The sequence below is a fragment of the Podarcis liolepis genome (genome assembly GCF_965112155.1).
Source record: "Podarcis liolepis genome assembly, chromosome: 10".
NCBI lineage: Eukaryota > Metazoa > Chordata > Lepidosauria > Squamata > Lacertidae > Podarcis > Podarcis liolepis.
The window spans coordinates 9791035-9809461 of NC_139562.1; the positions used below are offsets into that span (position 1 = coordinate 9791035).

Here is an 18427-nt window from a genome sequence, read left to right on the forward strand (position 1 = left end):
GCTGAGAGAGAAAGATGGCAGAAACAGGGTTTTTATGGAGACAGTGTGACTTTTGCAGCTGCTGCTAAAGTTGCAAAACAATGAAGCAGGGACGGAGGAATGGAGAACTTCTGAAACAAGAATGGGACACTAGCCCAGCAAGAACTGGCAAAAGACAGACATAATATTCTATGGGGACGGGAAGAAACATTACGGACAGAATAATTGCCACACACAGGAAGGAGTGAGTTTGAATGCTTCACCTCTGTAGGTGTACAAATCATTTAATGTGTTGATACAAATGGAAATCATTAAAACTGCAGTTGCGATATAAGGGATTGGTATCTTGACTGGAGCGTAATTGAAATTTATAAGAGTTTGGAAAGCAGAAGTAAAGTAAATCATCAAACCATTAATTCTAGCACCGGGGGGGGGGGGGGGGCACCTAGATTGTATAATTTGGCATCTCAGTGATTGCTATTATTAATTTGGCATTGTTATAATGAGGCATTGTTACTGGATTGTTGTAACTGAAAACTAATAAAAAATTATTATTAAAAAATAAAATAAAAAATAGTGTAGATTAATGTATTTTTAACCTTCTGTTGGAAGCCGTCCAGAATGGCTGAGGAAACCCAGCCAGATGGGCGGAGTAGAAATAATAAATTATTATTATTATTATTATTATTATTATTATTATTATTATTATTATTATTAACCCCACAGGAAACCAGAATGTTTCTCCACAGACTTACTAACTGAAAACAGAGAACTGGAAATATATATTATTAGGGACCGTTTAGGGGTGGAGGGAAGTCAATACTGTATATAAATCAGGGAGTTGAGTCAGAAGTAGCAAAAGGAGATATTACTAAAATAGAAGAGGACCATAAGATGGCTTGTATTCCTTATATAAGATGTGTATCTGAGAGTATTTTTCTTTTAGTATTTCTTTTCTTTATATTTTCTTTCTTTCTTTCTTTCTTTCTTTCTTTCTTTCTTTCTTTCTTTCTTTCTTCTATTTTGTTTGTATATGTAATATGGATATGTAAAGGTAAAGGGACCCCTGACCATTAGGTCCAGTTATGGCCAACTCTGGGGTTGCGGCGCTCATCTCGCTTTATTGGCCAAGGGAGCCGGCATGCAGCTTCCGGGTCATGTGGCCAGCATGACTAAGCCGCTTCTGGCGAACCAGAGCAGCGCACGGAAACACCATTTACCTTCCCGCTGGAAGTATTTAAAAAAAAAAGTATTTAAAAAAAAAGTATTTATCTACTTGCACTTTGACGTGCTTTTGAACTGCTAGGTTGGCAGGAGCAGGGACTGAGCAACGGGAGCTCACCCGTCGCGGGGATTCGAACCGCCGACCTTTTGATGGGCAAGCCCTAGGCTCTGTGGTTTAAGCCACAGCGCCACCCAGGTCCCAATATGGATATGGATATGTACTTAATTTAAATAAAAATAAAAAATAGGCTGACCAACGGTTCGACTCTGCAACTTCCTACGTCGCTACGAGCAGCAGCGAGTCAGCAACAAACTGCCTCGTGAAAGTGCCCCGGCCCCACCAAAGTCCACAGCTGGATTTGCGCCCAGCAAGCAGAACATCCAAACAGCCAGAGCTAAAACTAGTTCCGTTTTCTCCACTTACCCTTTCAGCTGTGCGGCAGCATCCTCGTCTTCCCGTATCCGCCGCGTCATCCCGCAATTCTCCAGCGCCAGCCTCTCCAATAGTTGGTAGTCCACGTCGTTGCCGATGCCGATGGTGAAGAGGCAGAACCTGTTGCGGATGGCCTCTTTGGTGTTGCTGACGATCTTGGCGGACTTCGTCTCTCCAACTGTCGGCCGTCCGTCCGTCAGGAAGATGATCAAGGAGACGCTCCGCGCTTCAATGTCGTTCTGGGTGATGTAGTCATTGAGGATCTGTGTGCTGATTTGCAGGGCTCCATTGATGTTTGTGCCTAGGAAGACACAGCAGAATTAACCTTTTGGGGCACGGGGAATAGGGACTTAGTTGCTCAGCCCCTTCCTCCGCCACTGATACTGCCTGTGTTTTCTTGCTGCTGTATGGAAAAACACATGAATCTGACCTTTGAAGCGTTTGTAAGTAAACCATTTTTAACTTACCCAGCATGTGGTAAGTGGGTAGTTTTGAAAGCAACTTAAAAGGTCTAACACAGAGCTTTCCAAACTATGTGTCACGATTGCAGTGTGTCGGCTGCAGTGTGTAGGTGTGTTTTGCGAACGCTCCACACACTCCTCCCAGGGCTGGAAAAGGGTTAGTTTAACTTTTGGTCCGCTAGTAAAACTGAACTAAAAGGGTAAAGGTAAAGGGACCCCTGACCATTAGATCCAGTCGTGACCGACTCTGGGGTTGCGGCGCTCATCTCGCTTTACTGGCCGAGGGAGCCGGCGTACAGCTTCCGGGTCATGTGGCCAGCATGACCAAGCCGCTTCTGGCGAACCAGAGCAGCGCATGGAAACGCCGTTTACCTTCCCGCCGGAGCAGTACCTATTTATCTACTTGCACTTTGATGTACTTTTGAACTGCTAGGTGGGCAGGAGCAGGGACCAAGCAACTGGAGCTCACCCCGTCGCGGGGATTCAAACCGCCAACCGACTGTGTCGCAAAATGATGCATGTCTAAAAAATGTGTCACCAACATGAAAAGTTTGGAAAGCTCTGGTCTAACAGCCTATATTTCCATGCTTTACCTTGCTGCACGTTTTGTGATTCAAAATCTCTGCTGGAGCTCTCTCACCAAAGAGTGCTTGTCCCAAACCTGGATAAGTCTTCCAGTGAAATCTCTTTCTATCGATCTATTCCCGCCCCCTCCCTTAAACAAAATATTAACATAAAGTTCATCAGTGCTGAGTTTGCTTTTCCACGGTTGGACTAAAGCTACCTAAGATTCTTTGGAAATGTCCCACTGGGCGAGAAAGCTAATTCTTTCAGTATGCATGTGTCAACAACCAAGTTGATTCCACCCTACCCCTTGGCTTCACAGCTCTGCATGGTACAAGCCAAAAATTATTCCCTCCTGTGATGAGCCAATACCTAGAGGCTCGTAACAATGTCTCTTTTTTGGAGGACCGAGAGTCTTTCCTAGCGTTCCAGGAAAAGGCAAACTTCATTTTCACTTGTCTGTGTATGACATGTGGATTTTCACAAGAGGGAATTAAGACAAATTCATGGAGGACTCTCCATAGCCACTAGTCATGGTGGCCTTATGTTCACAGAACCTAAAAAAGCCAATGCAATTCTGGGCTGCATCAACAGGAGTATAGCATCTAGATCAAGGGAAATAATAGTGCCCCCTTGACACCAGGAGTACCTCCGGTAGGTGACATGTTATGGATGTAGATCTTGGCATCTCTTATGTTGTTGAGAGTCACGGGCACCAGCTGGTCTTGTTGCCAAACCTTGATTCGATTGGAGAAGCCAATAATATTGAAGTGATCCTCAGGCCTTAAATCCTGGAGAATAGTGAAGAGGGCATCTTTGGTCTGAAACGAGAGACGCAACCTGGATGTATATTTACACTAGATACAGGGACAAATACAGTGGTGCCTCGCAAGACGAAATTAATTCGTTCTGCGAGTTTTTTCGTATTGCGAATTTTTCGTCTTGCGAAGCACCTCTTCAAGCAATGCACCCTGGGTATTAACGGTTTTAAGAAAAAGGAAACAAACTTGCAAGACGTTTTCGTCTTGCGAAGCAAGCCCATAGGGAAATTCGTCTTGCGAAGCAACTCAAAAAATGAAAAACTCTTTCGTCTTGCGAGTTTTTCGTCTTGCGAGGTACCACTGTAGAAGAAGGCACCGTCACCCCGGTATGGCTCCCTTTATCACATACACAGCCCAACAAGACAATGACAAAAATCCACCAGCGGCATACAAATCAATACGGCTAACCTGATCCAAAACACCCACCCACCCCACTCACACACGAAAACAAAGACCACCACAGCCAACCAGAAATGAACAGCCACACCCTCGGCCAACCCCAACCTCTCCCACCACCAAAGGAACACAAGTGAACAGCAGAAAACCTGCACAAGCAACGCTGACACAAAACCCTACATATATTAAGTATAATAGAAACATTGCCACCCGACCCCACCCCCACTCATCTTTCCCCCTATTGTTCCTAATGTCTCAACAAATGAAATCGATTTGTAAAAAAAAAAAAAAATGTTACATGGGGAAAAAATATGAGAGAGAGAGACATTGCACATACATTTGTAAATCAAGAAAATCTTTAATAAAAAATACATTTTTTAAAAATAAATAAATATATGTGTATTTTATATTTGACCTCCTTTAGCAATGCCTTGTTTTGAAATGTTTAAGGTGATATTTTCAGTTCCCTGTTAATCATGTTGCTTTGAATGTATATGGGATTTTCTTCTGTAATGCTTTGTTTTGATCTTTTAATGTAGGTTGTAAACCGCTTTGAGATTTCCCCCCCCCCTTAAAAATATAAAGCAGTATAGAAATAAAATGAATTATAATAATAATATTTTCAAGGCGCCTGCGATGAAAGAGCCCAAAGTGAAAAACGTCCACCCAGATGAACGTTTTCTACATTTGGACTTATATAATTTGACAGATTCAAGTGCTAAATGATTGCTGCCTGCAATCCGATATTTAACACAACAGCTTCCCTGAAGAGCCCCATGCCAAGTCCATTCCCTTTCCATCTTCAAATATTGAAGGCTTCTTGGTCCCAGATGCAAGGATAAATTTGGAGAGCATCCGAAACATCTTAGTCGTCTCTGTTCAACTTCCCTTGTGATCTCGAATGGAAGCTGATGATGTCATGGCAAAACACATTACCCACCGCAATGGAATCTGGAGTCATCTCTCCAGCTGGCGACCTTGGGGTCGGATCCAAGGGCTATCAAGGACAATGGAGGGGGGTTTTGTGTCTGTGCTTTTTTAAAGAAACTTTTCCAGCACTGATGTGATTCACTGGGGAGCATTTTGGACACAGGCCCGAGACACTAGTTTTGGTTGAAATCCTTGCTCATGTACATGCTGTGTGGCTTTTTGAGGCACCCATTCTATCTCCAGCCTCAGTGCTCCATTTCAGAAATGGAGACATAAGACCATAAGAAAGGGTGTGGTCAAAAAGTCATCTAGTCAAGCATTCTGTTGAAATAAAAAAATTAAGGTCATATGTATCACTGCAGATGGTGACAGCAGTCACGAAATAAAAAGACGCCTGCTTCTTGGGAGAAAAGCAATGACAAACCTAGACAGCATCTTAAAAAGCAGAGACATCACCTTGCTGACAAAGGTCCGTATACTTCAAGCTATGGTTTCCCCAGTAGTGATGTATGGAATGAGAGCTGGACCACAAAGAAGGCTGATCGCCGAAGACTGGATGCTTTTGAATAATGGTGCTGGAGGAGACTCTTAAGAGTCCCATGGACTGCAAGAAGATCAAACCTATCCATTCTGAAGGAAATCAGCCCTGAGTGCTCACTGGAAGGACAGATTCTGAAGCTGAGGTTCCAATACTTTGAGAAGAGATACTCGTGAGAAGATCCTGAAGCTGAAGCTCCAATACTTTGGCCCCCTCCTGAGAAGAGAAGACTCCCTGGAAAAGACCCTGATGTTGGAAAAGATTGAGGGCACAAGGAGAAGGGGACGACAGGACAAGATGGTTGGACAGTATTCTCAAAGCTGCAAACATGAGTTTGCATGAGTTTGCGGGAGGCAGTGGAAGACAGGAATGTCTGGCGTGCTCTGGTCCATGGGGTCACGAAGAGTCGGACACGACTAAACGACTAAAAAACAACATATATATATATAACCATTTTTTACTCCCAAACTGACCAAATGTTTTCTCTGCAAGGAGGGAGGGGGTGAGGGAATCTTCCCATTGTCTCAGGAATTGGGAAATCAACATCTCAAAGCAATGGGCAGGAAAGGCAATCAGATAAGACATCAGATAACCTGACAGACAGGAAAAACAACAAGATTCAAATTTCTGTTGTAGACCACCTTTTCTGTGAAGTATGTATGATGTTTCTGGGGGTGGTCTTGAGCTCCAGGGAAGGCAATTTAAAATGTCTATATAGGGGTGGGCACACCTTGGTTCTGAGTCCTCCTCCTTTCCTGTTTGTGAGGGGAACACCCTGTTGCAACTGTTCAATAATCATTTAATCATACATCCTTTAAACCTGCTTGTAATTCCTCAGCACATGTAGTATTCCAGACGTCGTTGTACTCCAGGTCCTGTTACCTCTGACCATTTGCTCTCTGGGGCTGATGGAAGTTGGAGTTCAACAACCACTGGAGTGCCCTAGGTTCTCCATCTCTCGTCCAAGTCGTGGAGACCAAAGGCAGTTGGGAGAATGCTAACTGGGCACTTTCCACCTGTCCAAACTAGTGACAGGCTCATTCCCAGAAGCTGAGGTGACGGCATGAGGCCAGACGGAGGTCCCTGTGAAATGCGAGCCATTGTTGGTGATATTTGTCTCACACAATCCCTCCGTTGTTACGCAGCGTGGGCCGGGGGTTGGGGGCGGGGAGGTGGCCCCGGCTGGGAAGTGGAAGTCAAGTCAGTTCATAGGGACACAAGAGCTCAGCTGTTCAGAACGCACTCGCTTTGCCTCACACAGAAAACTTCCTATGAAGTAATGGCCTGGCAACAATAACCCCATTCTGGTGCCTCGTCCATCTCCTTTCATCCACTCGGAGGCTAAGGGCCACTTTCCTTTGCATGTTAGGTGACTATTATCTTGCTATTCTGTTAGCAGAGCCGGGCCAAAGAAATTTAGGAACACAGGAAGCTGCCTTATATACTGACTCAGCACTGTATACACTGGCTGGCTGAGGTTCTTGTGTTTTGATATATATATATATATATATATATATATATATATATATATATATATATATATATATATATATATATTTGCTTTCGTAGATTTTCACGGGTACAGGAATGCAGGTTTTGGTGTCTTCGGGTGTCTTCCCGTGTAAGAGTTGGGGTGTCTAGGCGACGTTTCGACGAGGTCTCACTCGTCATCTTCAGGCTGGTGCTTTCGGCTTCTTGTTACTGGAACACACCCCCTCAACAGTATTTATTGGAACTCAAACTCTGAGATCCTGCTCTGTTCCAGTAACAAGAAGCCGAAAGCACCAGCCTGAAGATGACGAGTGAGACCTCGTCGAAACGTCGCCTAGACACCCCAACTCTTACACGGGAAGACACCCGAAGACACCAAAACCTGCATATATATATATATATATATATATATATATATATATATATATATATATATATATGCTTTCGTAGATTTTCACGGGTACAGGAATGCAGGTTTTGGTGTCTTCGGGTGTCTTCCCGTGTAAGAGTTGGGGTGTCTAGGCGACGTTTCGACGAGGTCTCACTCGTCATCTTCAGGCTGGTGCTTTCGGCTTCTTGTTACTGGAACAGAGCAGGATCTCAGTGTTTGAGTTCCTATAAATACTGTTGAGGGGTGTGGTGTATAGCCTCCGACGTTCTGGGCAGAGAGGAAGTTCCCAGGTTAGTGTGCCTTTTCTTCTTTTGTTCCTTAATTACTTGAGGGATATCTTGAGTGATTTCTTGAGTGATATTCTGAGTACCACTTAGGAGGGTCATTAAGTGTGGATTAGTTGCTAAAGCTTTCGTGTCTTGACCTCTTGAGCTTGTGAAGAGTTTTTCTGAGAAGATGGCTGTACTGCACTTAGTTGTGCTCTGGCTTGGCTTCGTGTATAGGGGCGAGCTGTGGTTTTGTGCCCTGTGCCAGCCAGATCTGTGTAGGGATTGCAGGGGGGTGCAGCATCCGGAGGTGCCACTATGGTTTGGCTACTGGATGGTGTCTGTAATTTATCTGTGGAGAGGGTCTGGGTTTGGGTCTGGTGTGGTTGATTGGTGATGGCGTTCTGTGTGCCTCTGGTTCTGGTGTCGGTTTTTGTGGGGAGGGCTAATTTCCAGATGTCTGGCAGGCGGGACGTGTCGTCACGCTTGTTCATGTTGTGAGGGTGTTTCTCTATCTCGATGGCTTCCATGATTATTCTCTTGTGGTGATGTTCCATGTTAAAGAGCAATTTGGAATCTGCAAAATTAATTTCATGTCCTGTTTCTTTCATGTGTTGGAAAAGAGAGGAAGTTTTTTCTTCTTTTTTGACGGCATTCTTGTGTTCTGCGATACGTGCATTTATTCGTCTGTTTGTTTGTCCAATGTACGTGGCTGGGCAGACTTTGCAGGGTATTTCATAGACCCCTTGGTTTTCCAACTGGATTTTATCTTTGGGGTTTCTGAGGATATTGGCTATTTTTTGGTTGGTGCAAAAGGCTGTTTTGATATTGTGTTTATGGAGGATTTTGCTAATTTTATCTGTAGTGCCCTTGATATAAGGAAGGAGGGCCATGCCATTGTTTTCTTCTGTGTCTTGGTTTTTTGGGGGTGTTTCTTTTTGGATTAGCTTCGTAACCCTGTTTTGCTGGTATCCATTGGCGATTAACACATTTGAGAGATTCTGTAACTCAGTTGTCAAGTGGTCTTTGTCAGCCAGGCGTTTGGTTCTGGAGATGAGAGTCTTGGCTACGGAGTTTATTTGTGCAGGGTGGTGGTGTGATTGTGCATGTAAGTAGCGGTTGGTGTGTGTTTTTTTCCGGTAGATAGTGTGTCCTAGGGAGCCATCAGGTTTTTTGTAGATTAGGACGTCAAGGAAGGGAAGTTGGTTGTTGGCTTCTATTTCCATAGTGAATTGTATTTTGGGGTGTAGGCTGTTGAGATGTGTGAGGAAGCTATCTAGTTTTTCTTTCCCGTGTGGCCAAATTACAAAGGTGTCGTCAACATATCTGAGCCAAAGTTTGGGTTTGTGTTCTGACTTGTCTAAAGCATTGGTTTCAAAGTGTTCCATGTACAAATTTGCGATGACCGGTGAGAGGGGTGATCCCATAGGTGCTCCTTCTATCTGTTTGTATCTTTGTCCATTGTGGATGAAGTACGTGTTGGTTAGGCAGTGGTTGGTCAGGTCCAGGATGTATTCGGGGGGATTGTATTTGTTTTGAATGGCTGTCAAGGCTTCATTAATGGGCACTTGTGTGAAGAGAGATACAACATCGAAGCTCACAAGTAGGTCATCGGGATGTAGGTTTTGCTTCTTTATTGTTTCTATGAACTGGAAGGAGTTAGTAACGTGTGAAGCGATGGATTCTGCATAGGGCTGAAGTTGCTTAGCGAGAAATTTAGCGAGATTTTGTAGAGGTGAGCCTATGGAGCTGACTATTGGTCTGAGTGGTGTTCCTTCTTTGTGTATCTTGGGGAGACCGTAGAGTTTTAGCCAAACCATAGTGGCACATCCGGATGCTGCACCCCCCTGCAATCCCTACACAGATCTGGCTGGCACAGGGCACAAAACCACAGCTCGCCCCTATACACGAAGCCAAGCCAGAGCACAACTAAGTGCAGTACAGCCATCTTCTCAGAAAAACTCTTCACAAGCTCAAGAGGTCAAGACACGAAAGCTTTAGCAACTAATCCACACTTAATGACCCTCCTAAGTGGTACTCAGAATATCACTCAAGAAATCACTCAAGATATCCCTCAAGTAATTAAGGAACAAAAGAAGAAAAGGCACACTAACCTGGGAACTTCCTCTCTGCCCAGAACGTCGGAGGCTATACACCACACCCCTCAACAGTATTTATAGGAACTCAAACACTGAGATCCTGCTCTGTTCCAGTAACAAGAAGCCGAAAGCACCAGCCTGAAGATGACGAGTGAGACCTCGTCGAAACGTCGCCTAGACACCCCAACTCTTACACGGGAAGACACCCGAAGACACCAAAACCTGCATTCCTGTACCCGTGAAAATCTACGAAAGCAAATATCTCACCTCTACGGGGAGGAAACCTTCCAGCTGACAAGAACCTACGAGAAACTAGAAATCCGAAGAGCCACCATCTTATGTGATCTCTTGTTCCTACGCAACTGCCGAGACAACAACTTAATTCCCACATGCTTCCAACTTAAATTCCACTCTAAAACCCCAGCTACCGAAAGGATCCTGAAACGAACTGAACTATCCCTAATCAGAAACGAAATACATAAGAAAAGATACCTACTAAACCAAACCAACAAAGATCTGCTCACTCTTCACCTCAAACTCTGTAACAAAATCCACCCTGCACTCTGGGACAAATGCAAACAACTAGCCGTCTGGAGAGCTGAAACTGAGACCTCACATAAGACAGACAGACACACCAACAAACTCCACAAACTAGAGAAACGCCAGAAGCCCAGCCACCCTCCACAACAACCCATGAAACAAACAGTACATAACATATCAGACAGGATCCTCACCTCAACTGAAACCAAAGTACTCTCCAAAGGTTTCAACTTTGCAGTCGCCCCGAGACGCATCCCCACGGAAAACATCATATGCGGAGTCGAAGCTAGCCTAACCAAAATCAACCCAGATGAAGCCAATAAAATCAGACTTGAAGTCACCAACATCCTCTGCTCCAGCAAACCACCCAGAAGCAATTTACACAAAGAAGAACAGAAAGCACTCACCAACCTGAGGAAAGACAACAACATAATCATTCTCCCAGCAGACAAAGGTAATGCCACTGTTGTGATGAACACATCGGACTACCAAGCAAAACTATCAAATCTACTCCAAGACCCTACCTACCAACCTATAAAAACAGATCCCACCACCTATCTGGAAAAAACCACCAAATCCAAAATAAAAGCCTCTCCTATCAGTGAAGAAATCCAGCTAAGAATCATCCCCAGAGAAAAATCATCCAGATGCCCCAAACTCTACGGTCTCCCCAAGATACACAAAGAAGGAACACCACTCAGACCAATAGTCAGCTCCATAGGCTCACCTCTACAAAATCTCGCTAAATTTCTCGCTAAGCAACTTCAGCCCTATGCAGAATCCATCGCTTCACACGTTACTAACTCCTTCCAGTTCATAGAAACAATAAAGAAGCAAAACCTACATCCCGATGACCTACTTGTGAGCTTCGATGTTGTATCTCTCTTCACACAAGTGCCCATTAATGAAGCCTTGACAGCCATTCAAAACAAATACAATCCCCCCGAATACATCCTGGACCTGACCAACCACTGCCTAACCAACACGTACTTCATCCACAATGGACAAAGATACAAACAGATAGAAGGAGCACCTATGGGATCACCCCTCTCACCGGTCATCGCAAATTTGTACATGGAACACTTTGAAACCAATGCTTTAGACAAGTCAGAACACAAACCCAAACTTTGGCTCAGATATGTTGACGACACCTTTGTAATTTGGCCACACGGGAAAGAAAAACTAGATAGCTTCCTCACACATCTCAACAGCCTACACCCCAAAATACAATTCACTATGGAAATAGAAGCCAACAACCAACTTCCCTTCCTTGACGTCCTAATCTACAAAAAACCTGATGGCTCCCTAGGACACACTATCTACCGGAAAAAAACACACACCAACCGCTATTTACATGCACAATCACACCACCACCCTGCACAAATAAACTCCGTAGCCAAGACTCTCATCTCCAGAACCAAACGCCTGGCTGACAAAGACCACTTGACAACTGAGTTACAGAATCTCTCAAATGTGTTAATCGCCAATGGATACCAGCAAAACAGGGTTACGAAGCTAATCCAAAAAGAAACACCCCCCAAAAACCAAGACACAGAAGAAAACAATGGCATGGCCCTCCTTCCTTATATCAAGGGCACTACAGATAAAATTAGCAAAATCCTCCATAAACACAATATCAAAACAGCCTTTTGCACCAACCAAAAAATAGCCAATATCCTCAGAAACCCCAAAGATAAAATCCAGTTGGAAAACCAAGGGGTCTATGAAATACCCTGCAAAGTCTGCCCAGCCACGTACATTGGACAAACAAACAGACGAATAAATGCACGTATCGCAGAACACAAGAATGCCGTCAAAAAAGAAGAAAAAACTTCCTCTCTTTTCCAACACATGAAAGAAACAGGACACGAAATTAATTTTGCAGATTCCAAATTGCTCTTTAACATGGAACATCACCACAAGAGAATAATCATGGAAGCCATCGAGATAGAGAAACACCCTCACAACATGAACAAGCGTGACGACACGTCCCGCCTGCCAGACATCTGGAAATTAGCCCTCCCCACAAAAACCGACACCAGAACCAGAGGCACACAGAACGCCATCACCAATCAACCACACCAGACCCAAACCCAGACCCTCTCCACAGATAAATTACAGACACCATCCAGTAGCCAAACCATAGTGGCACCTCCGGATGCTGCACCCCCCTGCAATCCCTACACAGATCTGGCTGGCACAGGGCACAAAACCACAGCTCGCCCCTATACACGAAGCCAAGCCAGAGCACAACTAAGTGCAGTACAGCCATCTTCTCAGAAAAACTCTTCACAAGCTCAAGAGGTCAAGACACGAAAGCTTTAGCAACTAATCCACACTTAATGACCCTCCTAAGTGGTACTCAGAATATCACTCAAGAAATCACTCAAGATATCCCTCAAGTAATTAAGGAACAAAAGAAGAAAAGGCACACTAACCTGGGAACTTCCTCTCTGCCCAGAACGTCGGAGGCTATATACCACACCCCTCAACAGTATGTATAGGAACTCAAACACTGAGATCCTGCTCTGTTCCAGTAACAAGAAGCCGAAAGCACCAGCCTGAAGATGACGAGTGAGACCTCGTCGAAACGTCGCCTAGACACCCCAACTCTTACACGGGAAGACACCCGAAGACACCAAAACCTGCATATATATATATATATATATATATATATATATACACACACACACACACACCAACCAAGCGCATACATAGATGTGTGGACCACATGTCTGGAGCAGCCCAGGAGGACCACCCTGAAAGCATTTTCACTTCCAAACTGACCAAATGTTTTCTCTTCAAGGAGGGAGGAGGTTGGGGAGCCTTCTCATTGTCTTTTTGCTCATAAATCCTGTCTTAAGGGTATGTCTGTGTATGAATAGGGTGAGCCTGTGACCTGGCTCAGGAACTAAGAATTTATCATTACAAAAGACTGGCTATGCTCCCCAGGGTATCCAATCAAGTAAGCATTAACAGGTAACCTGCCAGACAGGAGGTAAACAACACACTCAGATTTCTGTTGTAGACTGCTCTTTCTGTGATGCAGGTATGATGTATCTGGGGGTGGTCTTGGACTCCAAGGCGGGCAATTTAAAATGTCTATATAAGGGCGGGCACACCTTGGTTCTGGGTCCTCCTCCTCCACTTGCGTGTGAGGGGAGCACCTTGTTGCAACAGATCAATAAAGATCAGGCTTACTAGCTGCTTTGCTTCTCAATATTTTGTGGTTGGCCTCTGTTCTTTTCTCTGACCAATGGAGAACCTACAAAGGACTTTATAAGGGCTCTTGCGTCCCCCATAAGGGAATAAGGGCAGATTTTGTATCCCATAAATTTATTTCACCTCGGCAAAGAGGCATACAGTAGTTCATTTCATTTTATCCTGCTAAACCAACTGCATGGGGTGACCTCAAATTCTAAAACCGTCACCCTTTTTAAAGCCAAATCTCCAGTGTCTTTAACAGCAAAATAAATCAACAAATGCTCTCCCTCATTTCCTGGAAGATTTAAACGTGCAGGAAGTGTCTCCGACTGAATGTCTACCTGGCACCCATCCCTGGAAGGCGCAGAAATCCTGCCAAGAAGCCATGCGGATAACCTTTAGCCCCAAACACCTTCCGCAGTCCGGGCAGTTTTCTAATCATCCCGCCAGGCAGGCTATCTGTAATTTAAATTTAACCTCCAGCCCATTTCCAAAACTTGAAATCTGCCTTTCTCCGCACATCTCACATTCCTCTTCCCGCCTTCACACTCCCTCGTTTGCGCTATCGCTTTCCCCTCCAGCAAAGTGTGCAGAACTGAAGGGAGCAAAGCTTCCCCACGGCCTCCGATAATAAGGGCTTTGTTCCAACTTCCTAGATTGCACTCCCAGGAAAGAAACAGGACCTGCGTCTAGCTGTAGAGATAAGCCCGTTTCTGTATTCTTGCCTTCTGCCCTTAAAATCGCTTCCTAGCAAACATGGCACCTAGACATGATGCTTATTGTGTGGTTGCAATGATCAAATATAGTTTGAAAATAACAGTGGGGTGGGGAATCAGGGTTTTATTCCTTATTCCTGCTGTAAAGGTAAAGGTAAAGGTAAAGGGACCCCTGACCATTAGGTCCAGTAGTGGCCGACTCTGGGGTTGCGGCACTCATCTCGCTTTATTGGCCAAGGGAGCCGACGTACAGCTTCCGGGTCATGTGGCCAGCATGACTAAGCCGCTTCTGGCGAACCAGAGCAGCGCACGGAAACACCGTTTACCTTCCCGCCGGAGCAGTACCTATTTATCTACTTGCACTGGCGTGCTTTCGAACTGCTAGGTGGGCAGGAGCCGGGACCGAGCAATGGGAGCTCACCCCATCGTGAGGATTCAAATCGCCGACCTTCTGATCGGCAAGTCCTAGGCGCCACCCGCGTCCCTGCTGTAGTTCCAATTAAAATGGCTCCTTCCCCCAAAAGTGTAGTTCATCCCAGAGAGGGAAGCGGTGGAGGCTTGTCTTTTAGGGTGAGTGGCACCATGCCCTACCAACAGCAGTCTGCCCTCAGCCAGACACCCACCACTAGCCTGCTGACATTCCAACAACCAGTCAGTGCGTGCTCTAGCGCCACCGAGTGTTGAGCTCCCTGCCTTCTGCCCAACCAGTCCTAATGAGCACTGCCCCCTGCTGGAAGGAAGGTTTCGTTGCTGCCTTGGGTGTGAAATTTTCATCAGGGGCAGAAGGGTTAGATCAGGCATAGGCAAGCTTCGGCCCTCCAGATGTTTTGGACTATAATTCCCATCCTCCCTGACCACTGGTCCTGTTAGCTAGGGATCATGGGAGTTGTAGGCCAAAAGATCTGGAGGGCCGAAGGTTGCCTATGCCTGGGTTAGATCCCCCTCGTCCCACATTGAGCAAAAGATTCCTTCATTAAAGGAGGTTGTATCAGTTGACCTTCAGGGTCCCTTACAACACTACAATTTTACGATTCTAGGAGGGTCACAATTCCTCCAAGGACTAATAGGATGAGATGTGGGTTATTGTTGTTGTTGTTTGCAATTTTCATTGGGACTACAGCATGGGGAAAGGGGTTAACGTTAACCCCCCCCCCCTTATGCAGTCTGAGGGTAGCAGGGTTTCCTAGCAACTCTCAGCACCCTTAAACTACAGCTCCCATAATTTTTGGGGGGGAAACCATGGCTGTTAAAGTGACATAGCAGTGGTATCATAGCACTTTAAACACATGATACCAATGTGGCATAAGCACTGTTCATGTCTATTATTATTATTATTATTATTATTATTATTATTATTATTATTCTCCACCTATCTGACTGGGTTGCCCCAGCCACGCTGGGTGGCTTCCAAAAAATATAAAAGCTCAATAAAACATCAAACATCAACAACTTCTCTATACTGGGCTGCCTTCAGACGTCTTCTAAAAATTGTATAGTTAACAGCCTTTGCAATATGTTCCTTATCTGGCGGCTCTTGGGGTGGCAAACCCCTTAAGTTCCTCCCTTCCGAAAACATTGTACATATATGTTTTGCTGTCTTCATGCTTTAAGATTATGACAACGACGCAGCACACCATTTAAGCACACACACACCTTAAAAAAATAAAAGCAGCAAGTTCAAAGCTCACTGCTGGTGTTTGAGCACAGCTCTTTGAGGGTTAACCTGAGACTGTACTATGCAAACCAACCCTCCTCCTAATCCGAGCCCCATCAGGAGGAAAGTAAAAGTGCTTGCAAAGATTAATCCCTGACCTAAGACAGAGCTGGCCTGTTCACACCAACTCCTGGCTGGAAAAAGACTTAATCCTTTGTTCCCAGCCATAGGTGGCTAAGCCTTTAGTTGTTCATTTCTGCCCTGTTCAGCAAACTGGGCTTAATTAACCGCTGCTTAACTTTGGGGAGTCTTTCACCCCAGAGAGGTGAAAGACCCCTTTGGTCCATGCAAATAACTCCAGAGCAACACAATCTGATGCAAGACACAACACCAACTGCCTCTGTTCTAGCAGGACTTCCTTCATCCCTAGATCATCAGAAAGGAATTTCCTTTACTCCCATCGATTCACCAAACCATGAAGAAGGCTGGTCACCAAAGAGTGGATGCTTTTGAATTACGGTGCTGGAGGAGACTCTTGAGAGTCCCATGGACAGCAAGAAGATCAGACCTCTCCATTCTGAAGGAAATCAGCCCTGAGTGCTCACTGGAAGGACAGATCCTGAAGCTGAGGCTCCAATACTTTGGCCACCTCATGAGAAGAGAAGACTCCCTGGAAAAGACCCTGATGTTGGGAAAGATTGAGGGCACAAGGAGAAGGGGACGACAGAGGATGAGATGGTTGGACAGCGTTCTAGAAGCTACCAGCCTGAGTTTGACCAAACTGCGGGAGGCAGTGGAAGACAGGAGTGCCTGGCGTGCTCTGGTCCAGGGGGTCACGAAGAGTCGGACACAACTAAACAACTAAACAACAACATTCACCAAACCCAGTGGGAATGCAGGTCCAACACTTTCTCCCCCAGAGCAGGAGCTGTGATGTCATCAGGCAGAGGGTCAGGGTAATGAATTGCCAGAACCCCAGACTCTCACCTGCCTCAGCTTGGTTCCCACCATGGAGGCGCTGCTGTCGAGCACAAACACCACGTTCTTCGGCAATGGAGGGAGGTCTTTGGGAGCAAAATAGTGCACAAAGTATCCATTCAAAACCTGGTGGGATGAGAAAGAAAGAAATCAGGAGCTTAGCGCTGTGCCAACCACCTTGTTAGAACTTCAGACCCAGGAAGTCCCAGGCAGCCAAGCCTAAGAGATGCTAGCAGCCCAGGTGTAACACCTAAGAGATGCTACGTGATGGCCTGGGAATCTGATTCAGAGGCTGAACCTGAGGAGCCCCAGCCTGCACAGGAGTCCCCGCCTCCAGGGTGAGCTGGGGCAGGGGCTTGAATCTGAAGGGCCTGCATCTTGCCGGGTCCTCAGGAGCAGACACCAGATGTATCCACTCTGGCTCCGGAGGTGATTGAGGACACAGTGCCTACAGGTGAGCCTCTCCCAGCCCTGTCAGGGGAAGGTGAAGCTGCCCCTGGGTCCAATAACCCTCCAGCCTCTCCTGAGCTGCAGAGGCTCAGGGCAGAGAGGCGGAGGGAACTGGGTTCTCTCAGGATGAGTGCTCGCCTTAAGGCCAGGAGAGGCGTGTCACCTGTGGGCCGGGACTACCCTACGCCCCAGAGGAGATAAAGGCCAGTCAGCCCAGTCCCAGGTTGCAGGAGCAACGACGTTGGAAACCTGTTTCTGCCAGCACCCAGACCTGTTCTTTCGGAGTTCCTGACCACACCCGGCTTCTTGCTTTGGACCCCGCTTCGCCCTTGGTGGACAGTCTCCAGACCCTCGACCCAGGACCGGACTCTGACCACGCCTCTCGGTAACCCCCCCCCCCGGGTCCAGCACATGCTAGCAGCCCAGGTGTCACTGCAAAACTCTCGGGAAAGGCAGTGAAAACTGGTCCATTAAGAGCATAGGAAGAGCCTATTGAATTTCTCTAATCTTCTTCAAAAGCCATCTAGGTTGGTGCCCCAAAACTGCCTCCTGTGAAAGCGGGTTCATCAGTTTAACTATGTGCTTTTTCATCTTTCCCGAATCTTCCAACAGAATGGGAAGAATAGAGCAAATCAGAATTGGTTGGCTCCATTTGTTGCTGGCTCCGGCGCCACCTACTGTTCACCTCCCTCCTTCCTCTCCTACCAATCGCAATGAGCCTCAGTCTCCAGTTATCAGCCAAAGAGCTGGGCGTTGCTTAGATCTCAGCAAACCGTCCGTACCTTCAGATCCATGACTACAAGGTAACTGGCGGGGTCTGATCCAGGTTTGAATAGCAGCTTCTAGGAACTAGTTGCTGTCACAGGCAAGTTCAAACTTTGGGGAAAGGAAGAGATTATCTCTATCCCCTTGACCGTGCCCATTGCATAACAAAAGGTTATGCTTAATTATAAGTTCACAAAGTTATTTCCCAGCGTGGTTAGAGGTGGTGTCCATTGCTGCCCTCTGACAGATTTCAGGTTCGTCCTCCAAGTTTAGTCCAGATAATATTGTATTTTGTGGGGAAACAAGGCCGATCCGGGCATTGAAGTCGCCTCCCAAGACAAGCCGAGGGTTGGGTGACAAAGAGTCTATACTTTCGAGTAGGTGGTCAAGTTTTCCCCAATATGTTCTCAGTTCCCCACAAGACTCTACTGGAGGTATGTACACACAGTAAGTATTTCTCAGGAGACTATCAGAAAGGGACAACACTTAAAAATTAGGAGTGGTCAACGTGGGATACTGTTGAATTG

At 45.9% G+C, this 18427-nt stretch overlaps 1 protein-coding gene across 3 annotated transcripts in view; it reads right to left on the reverse strand.

The window, feature by feature from the left end:
• The window catches only part of ITIH5 (inter-alpha-trypsin inhibitor heavy chain 5), a 63867-nt gene that overhangs the window by 18427 nt on the left and 27013 nt on the right, over positions 1–18427 (reverse strand). For all 3 annotated transcript variants that reach the window (XR_014516119.1, XR_014516120.1, XM_083461069.1), the window contains exons 7-9: positions 16695–16811; positions 3311–3482; positions 1628–1937 (exon numbers count right to left, since the gene is read on the reverse strand). Coding sequence is in view for 1 of the 3 variants with exons in the window: in XM_083461069.1 (XP_083317195.1) it covers positions 1628–1937; positions 3311–3482; positions 16695–16811 (599 nt within the window). In the remaining 2 variants the exon portion in view is untranslated. The remainder of the gene's footprint in view (positions 1–1627; positions 1938–3310; positions 3483–16694; positions 16812–18427) is intronic.